The sequence below is a fragment of the Podarcis vaucheri genome (genome assembly GCF_965113315.1).
Source record: "Podarcis vaucheri genome assembly, chromosome: 13".
Classification (NCBI taxonomy): Eukaryota; Metazoa; Chordata; class Lepidosauria; order Squamata; family Lacertidae; genus Podarcis; species Podarcis vaucheri.
In genome coordinates this window covers 1,932,628-1,958,146 of record NC_138751.1, presented here as the reverse complement: position 1 = coordinate 1,958,146, position 25,519 = coordinate 1,932,628, and the positions used below count along the sequence as shown (strand labels likewise).

The 25,519-nt window shown below is 50.5% G+C and overlaps 1 protein-coding gene across 2 annotated transcripts in view; it reads left to right on the top strand.

Moving 5' to 3' along the window:
- The first annotated feature begins 1,290 nt into the window (after positions 1–1,290).
- KIF1C (kinesin family member 1C) overlaps positions 1,291–25,519 on the top strand; it is a 52,498-nt gene continuing 28,269 nt past the window's right edge. Inside the window, exons 1-2 of one of the 2 annotated variants that reach the window (XM_082197518.1) lie at positions 1,291–1,573; positions 22,674–22,818. In XM_082197518.1, the coding sequence (XP_082053644.1) occupies positions 22,713–22,818 (106 nt within the window). In that variant the 5' untranslated portion in view covers positions 1,291–1,573; positions 22,674–22,712. Of the gene's footprint in view, positions 1,574–3,593; positions 3,871–22,673; positions 22,819–25,519 lie in introns of those variants that run through there. The other variant, XM_082197519.1, reaches the window with a different exon arrangement.

Genomic DNA, 25,519 nt, shown 5'->3' with positions numbered 1-25,519 from the left:
TTTATACGTATTATCTACCCACCACCTTAGGGTTTCTGCAGGAAGGGTGATCCGGAAAGAGCAACAGCAATACTGTTGTTAAGTTATGGGTGAACATATCAGACGACACAGCTTTGGTGCGTAGTGGTTGAGGAGCTTCTCTTGAATCCTGTCCCACAGCGCTGCCTGGACTGCTAGAGGCGCAACCAATGCTCGGGCCGTCTTGAACACTTTGGGGCCACAAAGGCTGAGAGCTCATGCTCTACAGAGCCTCCTGTCAGCTCGTTTGCTTGGAGGTAGCAGTCAAACTGAGCGAGGTAGGAGTCCCATGATTCAGAGGCTGGGGTAAACGGCGGTAGAAGCACGAGTGAATCCATGGTTCCAATGCCAACGTGGTGGGCGATGGATGGGACACAGTGCTCTAGCCATACGGTGAGCTCTGAATTGGTTCTGTTCAGTGATTCAGCTCAGCTCAGAGGGTGGCTGCATCTGGCTGTGCTCTGATGTCCATCGATCCCACCTTCGTCGCCAGTGTTAAGTTGTGGGTGAACATATCAGATGACACAGCGATTCTTCAGACAGCTCTTGTTTATTCACAGGCCAGAACAGAACTGAACTGAAGGGTTGAGTCAGCCTGCTTATATAGAGCTCAACTACAATGCAACAGTAACCATTTTCTGTAACTATCCAATCACTGAACATCACTTTCAATTCCTTATTTGCATATGTGGACCTGAGTGAAAACTGTCTATAGTATCCCCCCCTGCTGGCCCAGGGTGAGAACATCAGTATGTACATAACAACTATAGTAAAAAAAAAATCCTTCCAGTTGTTACTGGTACGAACTTTCGTGTGTATCTGAAGAAGCGTGCATGCACATGAAAGCTCATACCAATAACGAACTTAGTTGGCCTCTAAGGTGCTACTGGAAGGCTACCTACCTGTAACTAGTAAAAAAAAAATGTGATTGTTTTGTGGCACCTAGAACCTCCTCGTCCTTCTCCGAGGGGGTGCATGCAGCCCCTCTCCCCTTGGGGCGCCGGGCGAGAGCCTGCCCCGCTTGCGCGCATCGCCCTGCGCCCTGGATGGCCTCGGAGGGACGCAGCGCCCTTCTCCATCCTCCCTGGCTCTCCAAGCGCGCAGGGCGCGTTGCCCTTTTAAGAAGTGCCCACCTCCCAGGGAGGGGCCAGGAAACTTTTTCCCGTCTCGCGACATTCCCCAGCCCGTCTCCTCTCTCCTCCCCCCGGGCCCCCCCCCTCCCCGGGCCGGTCCTCTCCCGCGTGCTCCTCCCCGATTCCCCTTTGCCCTGCCCGGCGGGCGCCGGCAACTGTGGCGGCGGCGGCTGCTGCTGCTCCACCTCGCCACCATTGCGGGCCGGGGAGGGCGCCCCCTTGAAGGCCCCCCCCCGAAGATCGCCCCATACTCTTCCCTTCCCCCGGCGGCGGCAGTGATGCAGCATCCGCAGCCCTAAGAGCGAGGAAAAGTTCGGGGGCGCAGGGGGAAAGGAACAGAAAAAAGCCAAAGGCTATATAAAGTTGGGCGTTGCAGCGCCGGGGAGCGGGGCGAAGTTTGGCGGGGCCCCCTGCGCAGGAAGGTGAGCGCTTCTGGGGGGGGGATGCGAGGGTGAGGGGGGTGGCGCATCCCCGGGGGGAAAGAGAGGCGGGCGGGCGGGCAGCGCCTTGTATCGGAATGCCGGGGGAGGCCGAGCGGGAGCGCCGGGCGCAGGGATCCCCTCCTGCGCGCCAGGCGGAGAGCCCGTGCCCGGCGGCGGCGCCCTCAAGACAAACAGAAGGATTCCTGCAACGCAGGAGGATCTCCTGCGCGGGGAGCGGGAGCAGGAGGGCGGCTGGAGTCTGGGCTGGGTAGGAGATCCGAGGCTGCTTTCATCCGGAGAAGCTGGAAAGCGCAGGAGGGTTGGAGGCTGGGTGCGCAGCGAAAACTTCCCCTGACTTTCCCCCCTTTTTAATCTTGCTGCTTTCGCGGAAAAGGAGCCCCGCGAGGGCTTCAAGGATTGCTTTCGACACTTGTAACAAGACTCCTGACTTATGGCTCTAGAATTGTAGAGTGGGAAGGGATCCCCCAAGGGCCATCTAGCCCAACCCCACCGCAATGCAGGAATCGCAGCTAAAGATTCCTGACGGAAACTCTGTTTGAAAACCTCCAGCCAAGGAGAACCCGCCAACTTCCAGGGGACTCCATCCCGCTGTCAAACAGCTGTTACTTGTCAGAAAGTTCTTCCTAATGTTTGGAATCTCCTTTATTGTCTTTTCAATCCATTGGGGGGGTTCTTATTGTGGGGATCAGTGGGGTTAAGCGTGGGGGGGGAGTCCTCCCCCAACCCCTGGAACTTTTCCCCAAACCCACTTAGAACGGGAGGCTAGGAAAAGTTCTTCCTCTAGCAAACAGAGTGCTACAACCAGACCCAGGTTACGCTAGCTAGCAGTAGCACCCCAGTAACGCTTCTTCCCATTTACGGCTTGGCTCACTTGCTTAAGTTGCCTGTTAGCTGTTCTCTCTGCTTGTTGAGAAACGTCACAGGTTCATTGCATCAGAGAAAGCTGCCATGGAGTAGAGCCTGTTTTGTTGGCTCTACATTAATTTTGTATGTGGGGGTTGATGGAGACAGGGAAGCATTCCCGTCTTGCTTTTGAGGTGCTGGGTTTGATGCTCCATTTGGCCTGTTGGTTCTCATAATCCTTCTACCTGCTTGCAGAGGCCTCGTGAAGTTTGTGACAGGTAAAGGTAAAGGCACCCCTGACCATTAGGTCCAGTCGTGGCCGACTCTGGGGTTGCGGCGCTCATCTCGCTTTACTGGCCGAGGGAGCCGGCGTACAGCTTCCGGGTCATGTGGCCAGCAGGACTAAGCCGCTTCTGGCGAACCAGAGCAGCACACGGAAACGCCGTTTACCTTCCCGCCAGAGCGGTACCTATTGATCTACTTGCACTTTGAGGTGCTTTCGAACTGCTAGGTGGGCAGGAGCAGGGACTGAGCAACAGGAGCTCACCCCGTAGCGGGGATTCGAACCGCCAACCTTCTGATCGGCAAGTCCTAGGCTCTGTGGTTTGTGACAGAATAGGGTGCTAATGCCACTCCAATGTGCCGGCCATTCCCAGAACCATCCTCAAACACTAGGAGGAGGACATTCAATCCATGCTTGCTGTTCCTGTTTTTCAATGAGATTTGAAAACACTAATCTGACGTAGGCGGGAGATGTTCTGTGGGTTTGGTGGCCGTGCCTGTTTGGGGTGGGAAGACTGTAGGATGTATGAATTAGGGAGTTTAAAATGTCACTGGGATTTTTTTCCTGGTCCTTGACCCTGCCCTGAGGCAAGTGAAAGATTCTGTGTTCCAGTAGCAGAAAGGATACCATGATGATGACTGCCCCCTCCCTCCTCAAACCCCCAGGGGTGTGACGCTCTGGAGTCTCCTGATGTTGGTGGAGGCAACGCTGGGTGTTGGTGGTGGGGTTTATCATTTGTTCCAGGTCATGCCCGAGCAACCGAGAAGTTGGGAGGTGGGGAGTGGGAGCATAAAATACGCGTCCCTTGTTGTCAGGAGTTATTTTTAGGAGAATGACCGGTCCTTCGTCTATGTTCCGAATACACAGAAACATTCCCGATCCGGGGGTGCGTTGGGGAAGAGGGAGAATGCAAAGTTGCTCTGTCTCTGGGTCCTATCGAAGGGCAGGCTGTTGCGTTCTCCTCTTGGGAGCACAAGATGGGTAAAACGACACCGCTTATTTGGGTCAGCTGAGGTGGACGTATACAGACGAGTCCCCTTCGTATAGCGGCCGGGCAAATTTTCTGGTATCCGTGGAGCGTGCTGTGGCCTGAAACCATTCCTGTGGCTGATTGTAAATGCTTCCCAAATACTCATCCGTTGTTAACAAGGTAATGGAGGCAGGATTGCTTGGTGGGTTGTGTCCTGGTGCTGTGGAAAGTGTTTGGCTTTACACTGAACAAAGAAAAACGTGTGTTGTATTTGTGAACTTGGATAGTGGCAGTGCTTCCCCCGCCCCCTGCTTTGCCCATGGCATGTTCTTAAAAGCTTGGACGTTCTCCTAATATCCTCACAAAATGTCATTTTTACAATTTTTTAAAAGAGGTGGATAGGTTTCCAGGCTCTGTTCAGAGAGGGCCCTTCCACCTGACCTTGAATCCTGCCGCAGTTTAAACAGTTCAGAAGCTGTCCAGCTTGGTGCTATCTAATCCCTCAGGTGGCGCAATGGGTCAGTGCTTCTGGCTGTTAAACAAAAGGTTGGTGGTTCGAGCCCACCCAGGGACGGCTGTTGTGCTGAGGGTTCCTTCCAACTCTGTGATCATATGATTCTATGAATATTTGGGAGAGAGGTTAGGGGGGCGGGGAATGTGACTGCTAAATTCTAGGGAAATTGACTTTGTTCTAAATTATGTTCTCCGTTTCCAGGAAAGGCCGTTTAGCCATTTAGCCTACTCTCTACCAGTGAGAAGAATCTCTGGTGCTGCATATGTGGCATTTTGGGAACTGAGGAGGGTTCCCCCCTGTCCTATATGACCTTAGTTCTTGCCCTCCCCTTTCCATGGGACATTAGGGCCTGCAGTGACCAAGGACAGGGCAAGGGCCATGATTCAGTGGTAGAACATCCCCTTTGCATGCAGAAGGTCCCTGGTTCTGATGGCATCTCCGGATAGGGCTGGGAGAGAACCCCCCCTCTCTTTCCAGAAACCTTGGAGTGCAGTTGCTGCCAGTCAGTGCAGTCAGTACTGAGTGAGACAGACCGCTGGTCTGACCCTGCTTAAGGTGGCTTCCTATATGCCTGCTTTCCCATGCTGGGTTGTGTGCAATAGCCCCTTCTTTGGATTTCTTTATGGAGCTGCCGTTCCTTTGCTTCTCCCCCTACATCGCGTGGTTTGGCTCACTTCCTTGAGTTGCTCAGGCTGGAAGCAGCTCTCACAGGGCGTCCACTTTTCCTCTCGGCACCCACTGATGTCTGGGTTGCTTGGGCGGAGTGGCAAGGGAGGAGACTGGTCCCCTTGGGCTCGAGGCCGGACCAGATAGCCTTTGACTTGGACCCTGTGTGACTCTGTCCCAGGTATGGGTGGCAGCACCTATCTCTCTCTTGCTGTGGCAGTTCCTTCAGTTCTGCTTGCGGGTACCTTGGCGTAGCCTTCTGTGACTGAGGCTGCTGAGTTTTACACCCAAACGTCTTGGAAAGCCTCCGCTCCCCCCCCCCCCGTTGCCCAAATTGGTTACCAAACATGGATTTTGGAGTTTCTCCTTTTCCAACACCTTGAACTTCTTGTGCTGCTTTTTTGACAGGTTTCCCCAATTGCCTTGGTGTGCGTGTGTGATCATTGCCTCTTTTATGTGTGTGTGTGTTTATCTGTCCAAGCCGTTCCCATCTGCCTTGGCCTGTTGTAAGCAAATGCCCTCCTGATCCTGTCTCTCATGACTGCTCTTTGAGGTCCAGGCAGCTGATCAAATATCCCCTGCTTTGCCAGAAAGCCTCTGGGTAGAGGGAGAGCTGCAATGCCCCGGCAAAAAGCTTTGCTCAGCTAGCTTGGCATGGGAACTTGCCTGCTTCATCATGCGCTGCACATTGCCTTCCCTGTGAATGCATGGACAGTACAGAAAAACAAATCCACCTTCTCTTTCTTTCTCTCCTTCTCTCTCCTCCCTCCCCCCCCCCCCCGTTTCTGTGGCCAGTTCTGCAAGTCAAGGATCTATTTCACCAGTAGCAATTAGGTCTGCTGTGTGTCTCCCTATGGTGTTTTCCTATAATGCTGGGCTGCAGTTGGGAGAGTGCTCTTCAAGGTGGTGGCTGTCCTGCTGTCTTGGCTGCTGAGGGGGTGTGGAGGAAAGTGATTCCACCCCCCGGCCAGCTTGCTTTGTGAAGGTCTTGTGGGCCTTGCCCTGCTTCAGAACATAGTCATCCTGGTTAGTAGCCATAGATAGTCCTCTCCTCCTCCATGCATTCCTCAAATCCTGTTCAGGCATGGCCAAACTTGGCCCTCCAGGTGTTTTGGGACTACAACGCCCATCGTCCCTAGCTAACAGGACCAGTGGTCAGGGATGATGGCAATTGTAGCCCCAAAACATCTGGAGGGCCAGGTTTGACCATGTCTGCTGTAGATAGCCTTTGACACCTCCAGTGCCCCCCTCTTGCCCCTAGGTAACCCCACTTCCCCCTTTGGGAAAAGCTAGTCTAGAGCCCTTCTCCCCTGGCCTCAGTTTCCCTGCCTCTGTCCAGGAATGGGGAAGGTTCTGTGAATGGCTGATTTGTCTAGTTTTGATGGGGTGGGGGAAATCCAGCGTTGTCATCCCTTGCCCGGGTGTGGCTCCTTCACAGCATCCCAAGCAGGCGCTAGGAAGACAGTGGTTGCCTGAGACTGGACGTTGCCTCCTGTTAGACTCGTGCTCACAGTCCTGCCAAGGAGAAGCGAACTCTTCTTCCTGGACGTCAGTTCTTTGCTCTCTGCATAAATACTGGGAGTGCCATTTGATGTGCGCACACGGCAGACACAACAGCTGCCCTGGTGTTCTGACTGGCTCCTCCCCAGCTGAGTCAACCCTGTCATTCCACAGGCTGTCAATCCTTAGATTTGTTTGTGGCACTGTGACGTCTTGGCCCTTAAATCTTTCAGCTCAACATGGAAGGGATCTCCATCTTGCCCTTCGCCTCTCCGTCTTCATCTTTCCCTTTCTCCTCCCTCTGCTCCATCAACCTGAGCCAGAGGTGGTGATGGGATTAGACTGTGTCTAAGACTTCAGAGAGACCAGGGTTTGAATCCCCACTTGTCCATAAAGCTCCCTGGGTGGCCTTGGAGGCCAGTCACAGCCTCTGATCCCAACCAATCTTCTGATGTTCTTATCCCTTTGGCCTAACATGGTTGCTTTCTTCCAGCACCTACCTGAAGCTTGATGAATGTACTGGGATCATTCTGAGGCAGACTTCCTGGCAGCCTTGAGAGGCTTTCTCCCTAGTAAAGTGATGCAGAATCATAGAATCATCGAATAGTAGAGTTGGAAGGGACCCCAAGGATCATGTCTTCCAACCCCCTGCAATGAAGGAATATGCAGCTGTCCCATACAGGGATCGAACCTGCAGCCTTGGCAATATCAGCACCACACTCTCCCCAACTGAGCTATTCAGGAATGCAGTGGGACCTTTGGGCACCCTGTGGGATTCTCTCTTGCGGATGGCGGTGGTAACACAATTTCCCCTCCTCCAAAGTTTGTAACATCAGCCACCACAAACTGAGAAGGGAGACTCCAGTGTGAAATTGGTTCTTGTCAGGGAGTTTGATTCTGTTTGTTTAGACCTGAACCAAGATATCAGTTTTGTTTTCCTGCTGCAGATGTTGACTTAGCATTGTGAAGGTTGGGTGATTGGCAACTGCGAATGGCCAACACATTTGATGTGTATGCATTTTGAACTTCACGTAGAGTGGGTACAGATGGAACTTTTTGCATTTGATAGCCATTTGGCTCCACTATTTACAACCCAACCCCCCATGGATACGTGTGTGTGTGAGAGAGAGAGATTGAGGGAGATAGATTAGATAAGATCTACTATGTACTTTGGAAAATGGATTGTCAGTTCTCTGTGCAGTTGGCCAGCTCTTGAGATATTGTCATCACACTTGGAGTGAGGGTTCCCAAGGTGAGCGCCATTTTGATTCAAGGTGGCGTCACTCAATTTTTGGTGTGACCGTTGCAAACTCACAAATTACATTATCTGTTTTAAAAAATAACATTTTTTTGGTTTCTAAAAATTCCTGGGCAGTGCCCAGTACTCCCGTCTAATAGTTATATAATCTGCCCATTGAGGATAATGCCTCATGCATCTGGAGTGTGATCTAGTCCACAAAAACCTTTGACACAATACTGCCCCAGGTGCAACAGGGATGTTTGTTATGCTTGCCCAGTAACTCAGTGTAACTTCTGGGCGGCTGGGGAAGTGGTGCCTTTGCTTCCTTACTGCACTCTGAAGGGGCCTTGCTTCTGTACAAGCCCCATTTAAGACCATTAAGAAAGCCCAATTTCACATTATACTGTGGAGAGGGAGACCTGTGTGTCTGTATTTGTTGTATGATTCCCACCAAATGGCCTGTAATTTTTCAGGGTCCTCCAAGCCTTTGGCCACCCACAATTTATGAGTTGTTTCCCCCCGGCTAATGCTAAACGCCACATGGGCTTATACCAAACCAAAAGCTGCAAGTCATAGAATCACAGAATTATAAAGTTGGGAGGTCAATTGAGGTTCTGGCACCTGCCGACATCCGTATCAAGAGTTCCTGAGAGCTGAAACCTTTCAGCTGATTGTCGTATGGATTTATTTAACAAATCTGTGGTGAAGTTAGAGTCATCACCTTGCCGACACAGGTCCATATAGTTAAAGCTATGGTTTTCCCAGTAGTGATGTATGGAAGTGAGAGCTGGACCATAAAGAAGGCTGATCGCTGAAGAATGGATGCTTTTGAATTCTGGTGCTGGAGGAGACTCTTGAGAGTCCCATGGACTGCAAGAAGATCCATTCTTAAGGACTTAAGGAGTCCTGAGTGCTCACTGGAAGGACAGATCATGAAGCTGAGGCTCCAAGACTTTGGCCACCTCATGAGAAGAGAAGACTCCCTGGAAAAGACCCTGATGCTGGGAAAGATGGAGAGCACAAGGAGAAGGGGATGGCGGAGGACGAGATGGTTGGACAGTGTTCTCGAAGCTACCAGCATGAGTCTGACCAAATTGCGGGAGGCAGTGGAAGACAGGAGGGCCTGGCGTGCTCTGGTCCAGGGGGTCACAAAGAGTTGGACATGACTAAACAACAACAACAACAAGTGTTGAAGTTAGAAGGGACATTTGAGTATTTTGGTCATTTCTGGACAAATCCAGAATTGGAATACCCGTGGGCACTCCCACCACAGGTGGAAAAAGGTGCCCCTTTCCCCACAGCCCCTTCAGCAGCGTGGAGAGGATTGTGACACTACGTGAGCAACTTGGATTTGCAGGATCCTTGGACTTGCAAGCGCCTGGCCACTTTTGAGAACGCCTTAGAGATGTCTGGAGTTCATCCCTTGGCCTCATATTTTGTGTGTGTGTGTGTTAGAGGTGTGGGAGAGAGGCAGGTCGGCTGCTGCACGGCCCTCTTCCGGCTGAAAGATGGATGCTTCACTTGCGCTTTTTATTTATTTATTCAGGGCGTGTGTCTTGTTTCCTACCAGCTCTGTGATTATGGTAATTAACACGACTTGATGGTCCAGAAGCTTTAATTAAAGGCTTATCGCTGCCTTCCCTGCTGAGTTGCATGGGTGGTTTCTCTGTGCCACAGGAGAGGCTGAATTGACTGCCAGTTCATAGCAATAGCTGCAGCTCGCGCTCTCTCTCTCTCTGTGTGTGTGTGTGTGTGTGTGTGTGTGTGTTTGTATGAGCAAGAGATGGGTGTGAGAGCAGAAGGCTGTTTCCTGAGGTCAGGGTCAGCTGTTGTTTCTGCAGGAGCAAACAGACTTAGTGAGAGGAGTGTTGTGAACTAAAATGCCACTGGTCCAGAACAGAGAATCTAAGTCAGATAGCCTGCTGCCCTGTTGAACTCCCCTGCAGTAAGGAAGACCTCTGAGCATGTGCAGGGTGCATTTGTTGGTCCATCAGCACAAGCTAAGGGGCATAGCTAAGTGGCTGGTATGCCTGGTTTCCCTGAGCAGGCCTCAGCCCCAGGACCTCTCAGGAAGCGCATGGATATCCTTGTACTATCTCTTGTGCGCTGTCTGTCTCTCTGTGTACTTTCAGCTGCAGATATGGAAATATGGCCCTGGTGCAGTTCCATTATACAGTAAAACCATGGGTTGCGGGCGTAATTTGTGACGGAGGCACGTCTGCAACCTGCAGCGCCGTGTCTGCGCATGCATATGATGCGATTTGGCGCTTCTGCGCATGCGCAGAAACCCGGAAGTAACCCTTTTCCGGTACTTCCAGGTTTCCCATGGTCCACAACCTGAAAATGCATAACCCGAAGCATCTGTAACCTGAGGTACCACTGTAATTTATTTAGTGCTAGCCAGAGTGATGTGGACCCTGCCCCAAAGACAAGCTAGTCGAGCAAGGGAGAAAAGAAAGTCATTAAAGAAAGTACTTTTTCACGCAGAGTTAAACTATGGAACTCACTCTCACAGGAGGCAGGGACAGCCAACCTCCCCCCCCATGGCTTTAAAAGACGATTGGATTTTTAAAAAGGGCTATCGGTGGCTACCGGCCACAATGGCTATGCTCTACCTTCACAGTCGGAGACAGCAATGCCTCTGAATACCAGTTCCTGGAAACCATAGGAGGGGACAGAGGCTTTTGGGCTTGCCAGTCCTGCTTGCCAGTTCCTCACTGGGGCAGCTGGTTGGCCCCTGTAGAACAGGATGCTGGACTAGAGGGGACTCCTTTGGCTTGTCCCACCAGGCTCACCTTACGTTCTTAGAAGTCAGGAATTAAAAACCGAGTGGTGAGGAAGAGGCAGAAGTCATCTTGCAGCGAAAGAGCACATCAGGTGAGCTTGTGTGGCTTCTTGAAAAAGGCCTAAGGAGCACAGGCAAGGCTTATTCCTTTCCCATTTCCAAACACTTTTGCGGAGGTGCCTAGATAGATACCTGGGATCCTTTTGGCCTTAATCACTCCAGGTGTGTTGGGAGGTGCAGGCACACCCAACTCTTCCGCAAGACTCTTCCACGTGGCTGGGGCAGACTTTGGGAAAGGCTGAACACAAAGCCAAGCGGAGCTTGAATGTGTGTGTGTGTGTGTCTGCCTCTTCCCTTCTTGACCACAATGGAGCTGCTCTCTGTGGTCAGACGGTGGCTCTGGAGCATGAAACCTCCGTTTGCTAGCTCTGTGCAGAGAACTTTCGCTTGTTTTAAAAAGCAATGCCACCAACCCAAAGCTATTGTTGATACAAGATCTCCCTTTCCTCCTTTCTCCGTCCAGGATGCTTCTGCAGCCAGAAGGGGCCCAGGATGGGCTTGTAACAGGATTGCGGCTCAGAGCGCAGAGCTGAAGCGGCAAATGGTTTAAACATACAACCCTAAGCTGCCCTGCAAATCTCTGCTTGTGGAATCAGGAGGGGTGGGGGGTGTAGAGGAAGGTGCCTGTCCTGCAGAGGCTTTTCGGGGGGGGGGGAAGGCTTGCACCACAGAGTGCCTGGGAACATTTTCAGGCATCAAATGGAGGAGGTGAGCTTCGCCCTGCCCCACAGTGTGCAGTGGAGGGTGAAGATTCAGGCAGGTGGGGGTCTCAGCCAGAAGAGTGGCTGCTGTGAATAACAGCAGGTTAGGATGCTGCAAGCCGGGGTCAGAGTTCGCGGGGAGGTGGAGGGGCTTGGAAGGCGTTGGGAGGGAGGTCTATCTAAGCCAGGGGTCAGCAAACTTTTTCAGCAGGGGGCTGGTCCACCACCTCTCAGACCTTGGGGGGCGGACGGCGGACTATATTTTGAAAAAAAAATGAACAAATTCCTTTGCCCCACACATAACCCAGAGATGCATTTTAAATAAAAGGACACATTCTACTCATGTGAAAACACACTGATTCCCGGACCGTCCGCGGGCCGGATTTAGAAGGCGATTGGGCTGGATCTGAGCCCAGCCAAAGGCCACTTTCTTCTTCAACTTAATCAATCTCTTTGTTTCTCCTTTCCCACCTGAGTCATTTTTCTGGGAAGCATTTTACTCAAAAGCGAACGTTTTTAAAATAAATAAATTACAGAGCATTTAAATATTGCTGCAGCGGACTGCCTTCATTGAAAGTGTTTAAGCAGAGGTTAGATGGACACCTGTCAGGGATTCTTGAGTTGCGATTCCTGCGTTGCAGTGCGTTGGACTAGGTGGCCCAGCCCTACAATTCAATGATTCAAGTTTGTTGAGAGAAAGGTTGAGACCAGGATGGGAAAACCCTTGGCCCTCCAGATGTTGCTGGCTGGGGCTGATGGGAATTGTAGTTCAGCCACATCTGGAGGGTGAGGTTGGCTTCTCTTTCTGATGTGCTCAGCTGGAAATCTGGGCCCAGCCCAGCACTATTTAGTTTTATTTGTAACTCTATGAATGTTGCTCAAAAGCTGTGGCAATGCTCACCAGTCTTTGTGGACTATTAAGAACATCAGAGCTCTGGTTTTCCCCGTAGTGATGTATGGAAGTGAGAGCTGGACCATCAAGAAGGCTGATCGCCGAAGAATGGATGCTTTTGAATTCTGGTGCTGGAGGAGACTCTGGAGAGTCCCATGGACTGCAAGAAGATCCAACCTCTCCATTCTGAAGGAAATTAGCCCTGAGTGCTCACTGGAAGGACAGATCCTGAAGCTGAGGCTCCAAGATTTTGGCCACCTCATGAGAAGAGAAGACTCCCTGGAAAAGACCCTGATGTTGGGAACGATAGAGGGCACAAGGAGAAGGGGACGACAGAGAGAAGAAGAGAAGAGTTTGGATTTGATATCCCGCTTTATCACTACCCTAAGGAGTCTCAAAGTGGCTCACAATCTCCTTTCCCTTCCTCCCCACAACAAACACTCTGTGAGGTGAGTGGGGCTGAGAGACCTCAGAGAAGTATGACTGGCCCAAGGTCACCCAGCAGCTGCATGTGGAGGAGCGGGGAAGTGAACCCGGTTCACCAGATTACGAGTCCACCGCTCTTAACCACTACATCACATTGGCTCTCGACAGAGGACGAGATGGTGGGACAGTGTTCTTGAAGCTACCAACATGAGTTTGACCAAACTGCAGGAGGCAGTGGAAGACAGGAGTGCTTGGTGTGCTCTGGTCCAGGGGGCCACGAATACACCACTAAATGACTAAAGAACAACAACAACAAGAAGAACATCAGAACAATGTTTCTGAATGGCAGTTGCTGGAAACCCCAGGAGGGGAGTGTTGCTCTTGTGCTGGGACCCTGTTTGCTGGTTTCCTACTGGGGCGTCTCGTTGGCCCCTGTGAGAACACGATGCTGGGCTAGATGCCCCCCCCCCATTGGCCTGATCCAGTGCAGGACTCTTCTTATGGGCCACTCCCCTCCCTGCCTTCCCCACCCACATCCTGCTGCAGGCGCTGGTCTTCATATTTCTGCCATGAACAGAGGCAAGCATGGATTGTCTGGTTTCTGTCTGGGGAAGGGCGTTTCCCCCGCCTGCCCCGTGTGGCAAGTGCCTGGGCTGGCACCCGGAGTTGTGGGTTTTATTGATGGCTTTCTCCTTCACTCACTGCCTGTGGACCCAGATGAACTAGTTGGGCTGGGCTGATCCGGCTGGGAGGAGCTCTCAGAACAGGAAGGATCTCTTTGTTGGGATTCCAGTATGCTTATTCACTTATGTTAGTGCTCCCTCTTACACACACAAATATACACCCTTCAGGAATGCCAGCACTTTGGCTGGCCGCCCTTTTGGCTGGAGGAATGCAAATTGAGGGTCTAGAGTGAAGAAAGGGGGGGGAGGAAATATATTCTCCCTTCAGCTTGTTTTCGTCTTGGCCAAATTGATACTGCAAAAAACCAACAACGTAAGCAGCCGGCCATCTTTGAAAAAAAGAGCATTGTTTAAAAGCAAAGGCCACAGGCTGCAGACAGGCCAGCACACTCTGGGTTGCTAAAACAGGGTGGCTCAGCAGTCAGCAACCTCACGGATCACAGCTGGCAAGCTGGTTTCCTGAGAACGTACGAAGAGCCTGCTGCATCTTGCCTAGCATCCTCTTCTCACAGTGGCCACCCAGATGTGCAGCGTGGCAGGTAATGAGCCTGCCTCTTGCCAAGATCTTCAGAAGATGCTCTGCTCTGTGTCCCACCAGCATCTAAGGTTAGGCCTGCGTAGACAGGACAGGGGTGCATAGACGGTGGAGCTTTTTCCCTGAGGAATGTAAAAGAAGCTGGCTGCTGATCATTCTCTCACAGCAGTCAGGCAGATGCACGGGGAAAAGCCACGAGGATGCCTTATGAAGACCACCTCGTTTCACGAGGCTCTTTCCCCCACCGTGATTATTTATTCCCTCACCTCCTCCAATGTCCTATTTTGTTCCAGCACCCCGGCATTACGTTTTCGTGATTGCTGCTTTTTGAGTGTAGTGCCGTTTCGGCTGTCGTTCTTTGTGTGCGTGTTTTAATGTTTGCAAGCTGCTTTGGGGCAGTAGGAGAAAAACACACTTAAAATAACTGAGGTTTCAAGGAAAATGTTGGCTAAGGGCAGGATATCTTAGCTTGGTGCAGCTGGTAAGGCAAACGGGACTCCTGCGTTCTCCTTTCTGTTTTATAATACTGCAAAAGGATTCTGATTGGGATAAAGATTTTAAATGCATATAAATTTAAATCAACCTTGGGAAGAGGAGGAAAAGGACGGGGGGCTGACACCTGCAAGGTTGTTGGAGGAAGCAGTGCTTTTTTATTTGCTAGCCAGTAAGTTAAATCCGGGGACGTGGGTGGCGCTGTGGGTTAAACCACAGATCCTAGGACTTGCCGATCAGAAGGTTGGCGGTTCGAATCCCTGCGACAGGGTGAGTTCCTGTTGCTCGGTCCCTGCTCCTGCCCACCTAGCAGTTCAAAAGTACACCAGTGCAAGTAGATAAATAGGTACCGCTCCAGCGGGAAGGTAAACGGCGTTTCCGTGTGCTCCTCTGGTTGCCAGAAGCGGCTTAGTCATGTTGGCCACATGATCCAGAAGCTGTACACTGGCTCCCTCGGCCAATAAAGCGAGATGAGCGCCGCAACCCCAGGTCATGACTAGACCTAATGGTCAGGGGTCCCTTTACCTTTAAGTTAAACCCGTGTCCCATCCTTCTGACAAGCGGTGTTCAGAGCAGTCGTCCACAGTAGCATGAACCTAGCAAAACACAGCCATACAGGGGGTTGAGCTAGATGACCCTTGTGGTCCCTTCCGACTTTACAATTCTATGATTCCAAATCCCAGTTGCTGGAGACCGGGTGTGCCCGAATCCTTCTTGCATGCACCCTGCAATGGCCAGCTGTCTGGCCACTGTGAGAACAGGATACTGGACAAGATGGGCTCCCTTTGCAGGCTCTTCTGATATTCTTCAGGTCGTGATCTTTCCGGGGGTGGGGTGGGGGCAGGCAGGTGCCCAGGCTCTGTTTGTAAGCTGGCTGGGTGGGGCGGAGGAGTTGCGCGCTTGATAGCCTCTTGCCAGAGCCTCTGTGCGAAATGCACGCCTGGCCTGTTTCATCTCTCTTCCCTTCCCGCTCTCGGTTGCCAGGGAACAGCTGTCTTAGCTAAAAATAATCCCTTTTTAGCTGTCATCGGCCATCATGTGAGCAAGGAGTTTTATTCCTCTATCTCTGTCCCCCCCCCCTTGTCTTCCTTTCATGTCCTTGGGATCACATTGTGGGCGGAGAAGGCACGCGTGTTATTGTATTTTTAAAAGGGGCTCCGTTTGGGGAGGAGGGGGCTTTACCCGCATCCCACTCTATATTTTCTGCTTTCTCTGAAGGTAAGCAGACTTGTGCTTTGACTTGCAGCTCAACCCCACGTTCGACTTGCAGCGCAATTTTCCTTTGCAGGAAAGAGTCATGCTGCAAGCTGCCTATTCTGGTGATGAAGAGGGCCTATAAACTCATTGGTCAAGACATAGAACATAAACTCTGCTCCGTGCGACAGACTTTCTTTTCTCTGTCCTGAACCTTCCAGCATTCAGTTTCACGAGATGCTCACGAGTTCTAGAGTAGTTACGAGAGTGCAAGGAAAACGTGCTCCTGCCACACTGGGGGCAGTCCAAAGTACCATTTCCAAGCTTTCAGTTTCGCCGCTGCCTGCGTGTTGGCGGCATGCTATTGGGAAAGGAAAACTTGTGCGCCTCTAACCCCAAATGACAGCTATAAACAGGTGTGCATGTGTGTGAGAGAGAGAAGAGAGCAGGGTGGTTGGGAAACGTACATGTTTTTATCTGCCGTGACTCAGCAGGCCTGGCCCGGCCCAGACTCACAACAAGTCCTTCAAGCGTAGTTCCCAGGTATTTTTCCAGATCAGCCTTTTGCCAGCCTGGTGGGCCCCGCCCAGATGTTTCGGACTACAGTTCCCATCAGCCTCCAGCCAAGCGCAGCCGATGGGAATCGTAGTCCAGAACACCTGGAGGGTTCTGGCAAGATGGAGGCGCTGTGGGTGACTAGCTCCCGTGTCCGAGAAATCAGTTGCTGACCCTGGATGGAGTTGCCCTCCCACTGAAGGAGCAGGTTTGCAGTTCTGGGGGGGGGGGTCTGGATCTAGCTGTGTCCCTGGAGACTTGGGTACCCTCAGGGGCTGGAAGTACCTTTAACCAGATGTAGCTGGTTCAACAGCTCCTGTCCACTGTCGTCCGCTGGTGTCAAACTAGCTGAGTTCTCCTCCTGACCCAACAGGACTCTTCTCCCTAGGCTTGGCTGTTAAACATGAGCGCCTGGTTCCCTGGCTTTGGGGGTCTGCGGCTGCCAGCTTTGGGCTTCCTGCAATAGCATTCCATGCTCGGGGAGGCTTCAAAAAGTGGTTCGTGAAATGGCTCACACCACCACTTCCATCGGCAGAACTGGCACAATATACAAGTGCCACATAAAACCCCTTCCACATGTGAGAACTAGATATTTCAGCCTGCGCCCACCTACACTTTGGAACTCCCTGGCATCACTGTACTCTTTTGCTAAAAACATTTTTGGCTAGACAAGCCCGCTCAGGTGTTTAGAAAGCTGATGCGAGTTTTAATCTGTTCTTAGTCTTTATCGCTACGATCGCTGTTGATTTTACTTACCGATAATTTTATTGTTTTATCTTTTTGAAGACGGCGGGCAGGTTTCTTTGTTTGTTTGTGTTTACTATCAAATTGATCAAAATGGGGTGGTGGCGGGTCCCATCTGAGCCCCAAACCATCTCTTCTGCTTATAACACACACCTGTGGAAGCAATAAGTGCTGACTCAACCTGTGGGTCCCCAGATGTTGTTGGACTACAACTCCCATCATTCCTAGCCAGCATGACCAGTGGTCAGGGATGATGGGAGTTGTAGTCCAACAAAACGTCTGGGGACCCACAGGTGGAGAACCGCTAGACTAGATGATCCTGAGTGTCTCTTCATGATTCTATGATTTATCGCTGGGGTGGGGAGGGTGGAAGAAGAGTCAGCTGGGGGGGTGGGGCTTGTACTTACTGACTGTAGTCCCTGATGGTAGAATAATGAAAATGGTGAGCTCTGCTCGGGTGTCATCCAACACCTGCCTTTTTCTAACATCTGGAAGCCCTTGGAAAAGCCCGCCTCTGTATTTTAAAGTAAGAATATGACGTAAAATTGCCCCCTGGAATCCCAGCTTGGAAACACAAATGTGGGGAGGAAGCAGAAGGGGCCTAGAGACTTGCACATCTTCTCTCTCCCCCGCCTCCCAAACCCAGATATCCTGAAATCTGTTCAAACCCTGCTTTTCTACATCATGCAAATTCTGTGGGCTTGCTTAAGTGGCGCATTCCCGCCTTGTGGCTTTCGAACGGTGGAAACCGCTGCTGTTAAGAACGCCGCAAAGTTGTCTGAGAGCTTGAGGCACCGGCAGTAAAGCCTTTTTGCCGACCCTTCATCCTTGCAGGCTGAAATCGCAGCCGGCTCCTTCTGTTGCCAGGATGCTTGGGCTACCAGCGGCTACTGGCCACGATGGCTGTGCTTTCTCCCCTCACTTTTGGAGGAGTGCTGTGTCCTTTTTAACAGCTCTAGACGCTGTGTTATTTTTAGCAGCTGTATGTTGCATAACGTCAGGAATAGGAAGACCTTTCTGACAGTAAAAAGCTGCTGGACCGTGGAACGGACGGACTATCTTGGAGGGTGGTTGACTCTCCTGGGTTGGAAGTTTTTAAGCCCTCTGTGGTACCTTCCTACTCTACAACTCTATGATTCCATGCAAATTTTCACATTTACTCATAGTCTGTATTTGTCATGGTGCAGCAGAGGGACAGAGGTTTAGGCAGAATACTGCCTGACCTCTGGGAATCCTGCTCAACACCATTCCTGCCTCCCTGTCCTTAAAATTTTGCAAAGTGTGCCCAAGTTCAAATGTGTCCTCACAGCTTTAAGGGCTGGAAGCCGGCTTCTTTTCCCTTTTTTTGCGACGGTGGTTGTGGCAGCTGGGAGCCTTCAAACGCTGCTGCCTTGTGCGCCCAGGACTTAATTCTCTGCTTCCTTTGTGTTGAATGTGCAGAATGTCCCAACCCAAACATCCCTGGATTTGCCCTGCTTAAGAGCTCCGGCTGCGATTGGCAGATTAAAATCAGCAGCTCTGATGTCTTGCGGGAGGCCACTTTCCCCCTCCAGTAACCTGATCTTTGGAAGATGTTGCTCCTGGTTTTTAGACTAATTGATCTTTTGAAAATGTGATGTTGAGCCTGTTTTCGCAGGCGCCACAAATGTCCCTGACTACTATGGGGAGAAGAGGCGACATAGTTTATAGAATTAAGTCAGTAGAGAAACGTCCCACCCCCCTGCCACCCAGTCTCTCACAACATGAGAATTCTAATAAAACTGAATATTGGAAGATTCAGGACAGGTAGCAGAAAATCCTTCTCTATGCAGTGCCTAGTTAAACTATGGAACTCCCACCTGCAGGAGGCAGTGAAGACCACTAACTTGGATGGCTTTAAGAGAGGATTAAGTATAAGGCTAGGACGCGGGTGGTGCTGTGGGTTAAACCACAGAGCCTAGGACTTGCCGATCAGAAGGTCGGCGGTTCGAATCCCCACGACGGGTTGAGCTCCCGTTGTTCGGTCCCTGCTCCTGCCAACGTAGCAGTTCGAAAGCACGTCAAAGTGCAAGTAGATAAATAGGTACCACTCCGGCGGGAAGGTGAACGGCGTTTCCGTGTGCTCCTCTGGTCGCCAGAAGCGGCTTAGTCATGTTGGCCACATGATCCAGAAGCTGTACACTGGCTCCCTCGGCCAATAAAGCGAGATGAGCGCCGCAACCCCAGAGTCTGTCATGACTAGACCTAATGGTCAGGGGTCCCTTTACCTTTAAGTATAAGGCTATGATCCTATCTGTCCTAGGACAGATAGGGCCAACATAGTTTCAAAATTGTATAAGGTGTTATTAGATAAGGGGAAATCACCAAAGGAATGTTTGAAAGAATATTATTGGAAGTTAGAAATTCAGGAACAGATTTTAGATGAAGAATGGGAAAGAATCTTTCGGCAACCACCCTTTGTTGCCACCTCTAGGATAATCCAGGAAGAAGGGTTGAAGCTGGTACAAGAATGTTATTATACACCTGTGAGGTTATATCATATTACAAAATCTGGAAGTAAGAATTGTTGGAGGAAATGTGGAGTGATGGGAACGTACAGTCATATGTGGTGGGATTGTCCATTAGTTAATGAATTTTGGAAACAGATTGGTATAGAAATATCGGGAACTGTGGGTAGGAAGGTGGGGATATCTAAATTAATGGTTCTTATTAGTCTGAGTAGCACCGAGTTAAAAACAAAAGAGGAATGTAAATGGGTAAAATTGATGGTAACTGCAGCCAGACAGGTTATAGCGAGTAATTGGAAAAATGCAGAAGAGTTAGGGGTGAACCAATGGAGGAACTGAATAATATTATAATTTTAGAATATCTAACTGTGAAGATACACAGAATGAAAGGGTTTAGGGTCAGTGAGAAAGAGGAGGATTGGTTTGAGAAGATATTGAATTATTTGGGTAGGCTTGAACAATTTGGGGCAATTAAAATGTTAAAAGTAAAATAAACCTTGTGGATGGAGGAGTGTTATAAAATTGTACATATGGTTGATTTGAATATGTTATTATGGATTATGTAAACCTAATGTATCAGCCGCCTTGAGGGGGGGGTGTTTCCACTGTTTGTGTTTTGGTTGTTGGTAAAAAAAAATTTATTTATTTTTTTTAAAGAAAAGTATGGGGCTATGGGTGGCTCCTAGCCAGGATAGCTTGGCTTGGCTGCCACAGTTGGAAGCAGCTATTTTTCTGAATACCAGTTGCTGAAAACCACAGGAAGGGAGAGTTGCTCTCATGATCGAATCCTGCTAGCTTGTTTCCCACTGGGGAATCTGCTTGGCCACTGGGAAAACAGGGTGCTAGATTAGACTGACCCAACAGCTCTTCTTATGTTCTTATGAATGTGGACCTACACTTGTATGAATGTCTATTATTATCATTATTATCATCGTCATTCATATTTATTAACCCCAGCCTTCACCAGCAGGAGAGCTTAAATGTCAAACAATCCGAATGTCACAATTTAAAGCAGCTAAAACAGATCGCAATCACAGGAATGGGGTGGGCCCTAGAGACTGTTTTGGAGAAGCACACCTGCGCACATGCATTACGCATGATGCGTCCTGGCCCAAGCTAAGATTACCCTGCTGCTGGACAGCTATGACTCAATGTTTTGGTTTTCAGATGGCAGGCAAACATTTACTTTAATCCTCTGCAGCTCATTCGTGGAACCTGTTTTAATGACAGCTTGTAGTGCAACAGAAAGATTGCTTTTGAGCATGTCCAGAGCGATATTGGACTCAAGTTATAAATGTGTTATAACACTGTGAAACCAATGGTGCTCTAGAGCTGAAGTTGGAACTTTGAAATGTTCCATTGTGAGCTTTAAAACAGTTTTTTTAGAGCATTTTTTATAGGTGTGTAGAAGCAGCCATTGTCTCGCTTCTGAGTACCCACAACCCAGAACTCCTCTCTATCTGAAACAAGAAGGGGTGTCTCTTGGGGGTGACGGGGCCACGTGTCAGATTGGCTGCTGGAGCACCCACATGTAAGAACAATTAGGCTTATGGGCAGCATTCGAAATTCACCAGGTGCTTTTTGCACCTGGCTATCGGCCACCTGCGACCCAAGTAAAGATGTCCGGCTGGCGCCCGACGTCTCCACCACCTGGAGGTGCCTTAGATCTTGCCTGTTTTCACACTCTAGCAACACATCCTATAGAATTCTATCTACAATATTTTACCTGCACAACCAGAATGAGTTTCAAGAACCAAAAAGTCATATTGACAAATACGACTTGGGAGCCGTCTAGCCCCCAAATGGCAACTAGGCATTCTGTTTCAGTGACTGTGACTGGCTTAAGGAGCCATTTGGCGCCTAGTTTACCGTATACCGTATTTTTCGCCCTATAGGACGCACTTTTTCCCCTCCAAAAATGAAGGGGAAATCTGGGTGCGTCCTATGGGGCGAATGCAGGCTTTTGCTGAAGCTTGGAGAGCGAGAGGGGTCAGTGCGCACCGACCCCTCTCACTCTCCAGGCTTCAGGAACACATCCGCAGCCTAGGCAGCCCTACGGGAGGTCCGGCAGGGATGTCTAGGCTGCGGATAGCAGCCTGCCGCCCGGCGGGCAGGGCGCCCTGAAACAGAGCGCCCCCCCCCGCCCCAGGCAGACATCCGCAGCGAGGGGAGCCTTGCAGGAGTTCCCGGCAAGGCTCCCCACGCTGCGGATAGCAGCCTGCCGGCCCCGCAGGGGGAGGCGCACCCTGAAGCAGAGCGCCCCTCGCGCGGGGCAGACATCGGCCAGCCCCACAAGCTCGGGGGACAGCAGGGAGGCGCAGCGCCGCCATCCCGCTGTTCCTCGACCTGGTTCTGTTTCCCCGACCTGCTTTTGGGGGGGAAATAAAGGGGAATTTTTTCCCCTTTATTTCCCCCCAAAAAAACTAGGTGCGTCCTATGGGACGGAGCGTCCTATGGGACGAAAAATACGGTATATCTGAGCCTCTTAACACTGTATGTAGGACCTCCTCAGTGGCCGTGCCCGCCCCATTACAGATTTCTGTTCCAGGGCCTCACCCTAATTTTAAATGGGCCTTAAAGGTAACCTCTAATTTCGGCTTAATCTAGAGGACTGATCTAGGATATCAGACTGTAATTCTTCAGAGCTGAATAGGTTATTTTTTTGTTCGTTTGGTACGCTTGGTGTGGAATTGGGGTATTTTAATCTGGTTTTGTTGTTGGGCTTCATGTGGATGTAAACTACTTTGGGAGGGTAGGTAAAGGTAAAGGGACCCCTGACCATTAGGTCCAGTCGTGGCCGACTCTGGGGTTGCGGCGCTCCTCTCGCTTTACTGGCCGAGGGAGCCGGCTTACAGCTTCCGGGTCATGTGGCCAGCATGACTAAGCCGCTTCTGGTGAACCAGAGCAGCACACGGAAACACTGTTTACCTTCCCGCCGGAGTGGTACCTATTTATCTACTTGCACTTTGACCTGCTTTCGAACTGCTAGGTTGGCAGGAGCAGGGACCGAGCAACGGGAGCTCACCCCGTCACGGGGATTCAAACCGCCGACCTGATCGGCAAGCCCTAGGCTCTGTGGTTTAACCCACAGTGCCACCCGCGTCCCATACTTTGGGAGGCTATTATGCCTTAAAAGCCCATTAAACAAGCTCACCTGTCTCACCTGCCTGCCTGAGTCTCTGGCTTGGAGCCAAGGGCGGTGGTGATTTTTTCCTCGGCAACAGCTCCAAGGCTTTGCTTGCAGGGTGGGGAGTCGGTGCTCAACCAGCCTTGATGTTAAATTATGTGAAGATGGGCCACCTTAATCTGGAAACAGGGCAGAATGGAGTTTATCAAAAGGGACAGCGTGTGATCATTCATCCCTAGTCAGTGCAAATTTCCTTTGTGGCTCTTGAGGCAGGATTTCCGTCTATCCCCCCTCTGCCCACCCATCCACCCACCAAAATAGCTTTGGATGAAAATAAACGAGTGTGTTTTGTTTTCTCTCCCCCCCCCTCCCTGTTTTTGCAGGTAATCCCACCTGTGAGCTGCAGCCAAATTTGACCCAAAATGGCCGGCGCTTCCGTCAAGGTGGCCGTCCGGGTCCGGCCATTCAACGCCCGCGAAATCAGCCGGGACGCCAAATGTATCATTCAGATGCAGGGGAAAACAACCTGTAAGTGGCCTTGTTGGTGTGTGTGTGTGTGTGTGTGTGTGTGTGTCCATCTGTCTTTGAGCCTAATTGATTTTTTAGTGTGGCAGCACCTGTACTTTGGAACTCCCTGCCGATGGACGCCGAGCAGTACTTCGCTGTACTCTTTTTGGTGCCTGCTGAAAACATTTTTATTTAGATAAACCTGCCCTGAATGTGGATCATGCATGTTTTCATCTGTTTTTAGTTTATTGATTTATTTTATTTTTTGAATGTTGCTTTTACTGATCATTGCTGCTGTTTCAGTCTCTGCTATCCTGCGGTGTAATAATTTTGTGAAATAATAATTTAAAAAATGCGATAGTTTGGATCCCACCAAAAAGCACCCAAATCATTGGGGTTGCAGCCACATTATGGGAAGAAGTTGTTGAAAAACAAAGAAGCCTCCTACATCCCTAACATGGAGCCAGACTTTTGATCCATCAAGCTCAGTACAGTGGTGCCCCGCAAGACGAATGCCTCGCAAGACGGAAAACTCGCTAGACGAAAGAGTTTTCCGTTTTGGAGGTGCTTTGCAAAACGAATCTCCTATGGGCTTGCTTCGCAAAACGAAAATGTCTTGCGAGTTCCTGCGGGTTTTTCCCCCTCCCCCCCGTTTTCTAAGCCGCTAAGCCGCTTATCAGCTGATCCAATAAGCCGCTAAAAGCCGCTAATAGCACTAATCCGCTAATCCGTCAATGGGCTTGCTTCGCAAGACGAAAAAACCGCTAGACGAAGAGAATCACAGAACGGATTCTTTTCGTCTTGCGAGGCACCACTGTATTGGCAACACTGGCTGGCAGAAACCTTCTGGGCTTTCAGAGCCAGGGCGTGTTTCACGGCCCTCCCTGGAAATGCCATTGGGGACTTGGGCTCATTCCCTGCCTTTGCTCCCCAGGAAAAAGGCGGGTGCTTCCCTTTCTAGCCCAGGGGGCAACAAAGGGGGTGGGGTGAGGAGTGGGGTTTTTCCGCACTTTAAACCCACCCCTCCCCCTTCTCTTGAAATTTGGTACTACCGAGGGATAATTTAACTGTGATTCCTGCATTGCTGGGGTTTGGGCTGGATGACCTTTGGGGGTCCCTTCCAACTCTGCGGTTCCTATTTGAACAGGAGCTTTGAGCCTTCATCCGTGGGCTTCCCTCTGAACAAGCTGCCTGCTGTTTTGAGTTGCTGCTCACTTTAATTAAACCTCCCCAGAATGTCACCTGTAATGCTTGTCACATGGCCTGGCTTAATTAAATCAGTTAATCAGGGCAAAGCATTAATTGCCAAGAGCTGCCTGTACCAAGCTTCCTGAGTTCTTCTGGGACACCTCCAGCCGCAAAAGGCCTTTTTTTTAAATGGAGGGCGGGTGGTTTGGCTGGTCTTCTCTCTCCCCCCGCTGCATCCAGCCAGCCCACTCTTCCTGCTCTGTAACTTTAGGCAAAACAAAGCCCAGTTTGGAAAAAGTTTTCAACGGATCAGGAAGGGGGGAGTAGAATAAAAATCACATGAGAGGGAGTCATTTTGTTAAGGCGGTGTCAGGGGATGGGGACCTTGCATTTGCTAATTTTATTAAGCCTTTGAAACGTCTTACAAACCCTCTTCCAAGGAGTCTTTCCGATGATAAACAACTGTCCTCTCCTCTGCCAGTGAAAGGAAGTTGATGAGAAAGTTGTAGGTGTTTTTTTTTTTTAAAGTGTTATATGGGAAGAAGAATTGTGTGTGATTCTGGCTGACTGAGCAAGTCAACAAGCCCTGGGCTTATAAAAACACCCTGGATAAACCTCTTTTGGGGCTCATTTAAGTTGAATTAATCCTGTCGCCTGGTGGTGGCTGGGAGAGGGGTGGGGAGTGGGCTTTGCGGACACGCCAGACCCTCTTCCCATCCTGTCCTTGTGCAAACAGCCCCTTCGAAGCCTACAAAACGGAAAGGACTGGCTGCTTTGCCCTTTTTGAATCACTAAAAGCCATGAGAAAGGCCATGCAAAGGAACTTCCTCAAGTTCCAGTGGCCCACCTAGTCCAGCCCTCCTGTTCTCTCAGATGACTCAGTGGGGAAGCCGCAGGCACAGTCCGTGCCCCAGAGCACTTTCTCCCTTCCTGTGGTTTCCAGAAACTGGAATTCGGAAGTATCGCTGCCTCCAACTGCGAAGGCAGAGCCTAGCCATTGTGGCCAGGAGCCAGGGGTAGCCCTCTGGTCCTCCATGCGTTCGTCTAACTCTCTTTTAAAGCCATCCAGGTTGGTGGCCATCACTGCCCCCTGAGGGAGGGAGTTCCACTGTTCAACTTTGCGCTGTGTGCCTTTTATCACTCCTGAATCTCCCAACATTCACTGCATATCCACCAGTTCCAGTTTTATGAGAGAGAGAGAGAGAGCGGGAGAGAAACTTTATCCACTTTCTTCTAGCTGCGGATAATTTTACAAACATCCATCATGTTAATAAATAATATTTTTTATTTATACCCCGCCCTCCCCTGCCAGAGCCCGGGCTCAGAGCAGCTAACACCAATAAAATCACAGTAAAAACGTAATAGGGGAAAAAGAGGGGGGGACCCCAATTTAAAATACAGGTTAAAATGCAATTTAAAATGCAGCCTCATTTTAAAGTAGCCGATGTTGCCTCTTACTCACCTTTCCCCTATACCACAAAGCCCCTAGCGCTGCAACCGTTCCTCATAGGGGAGTCCCTCCAAGTGCACAGCT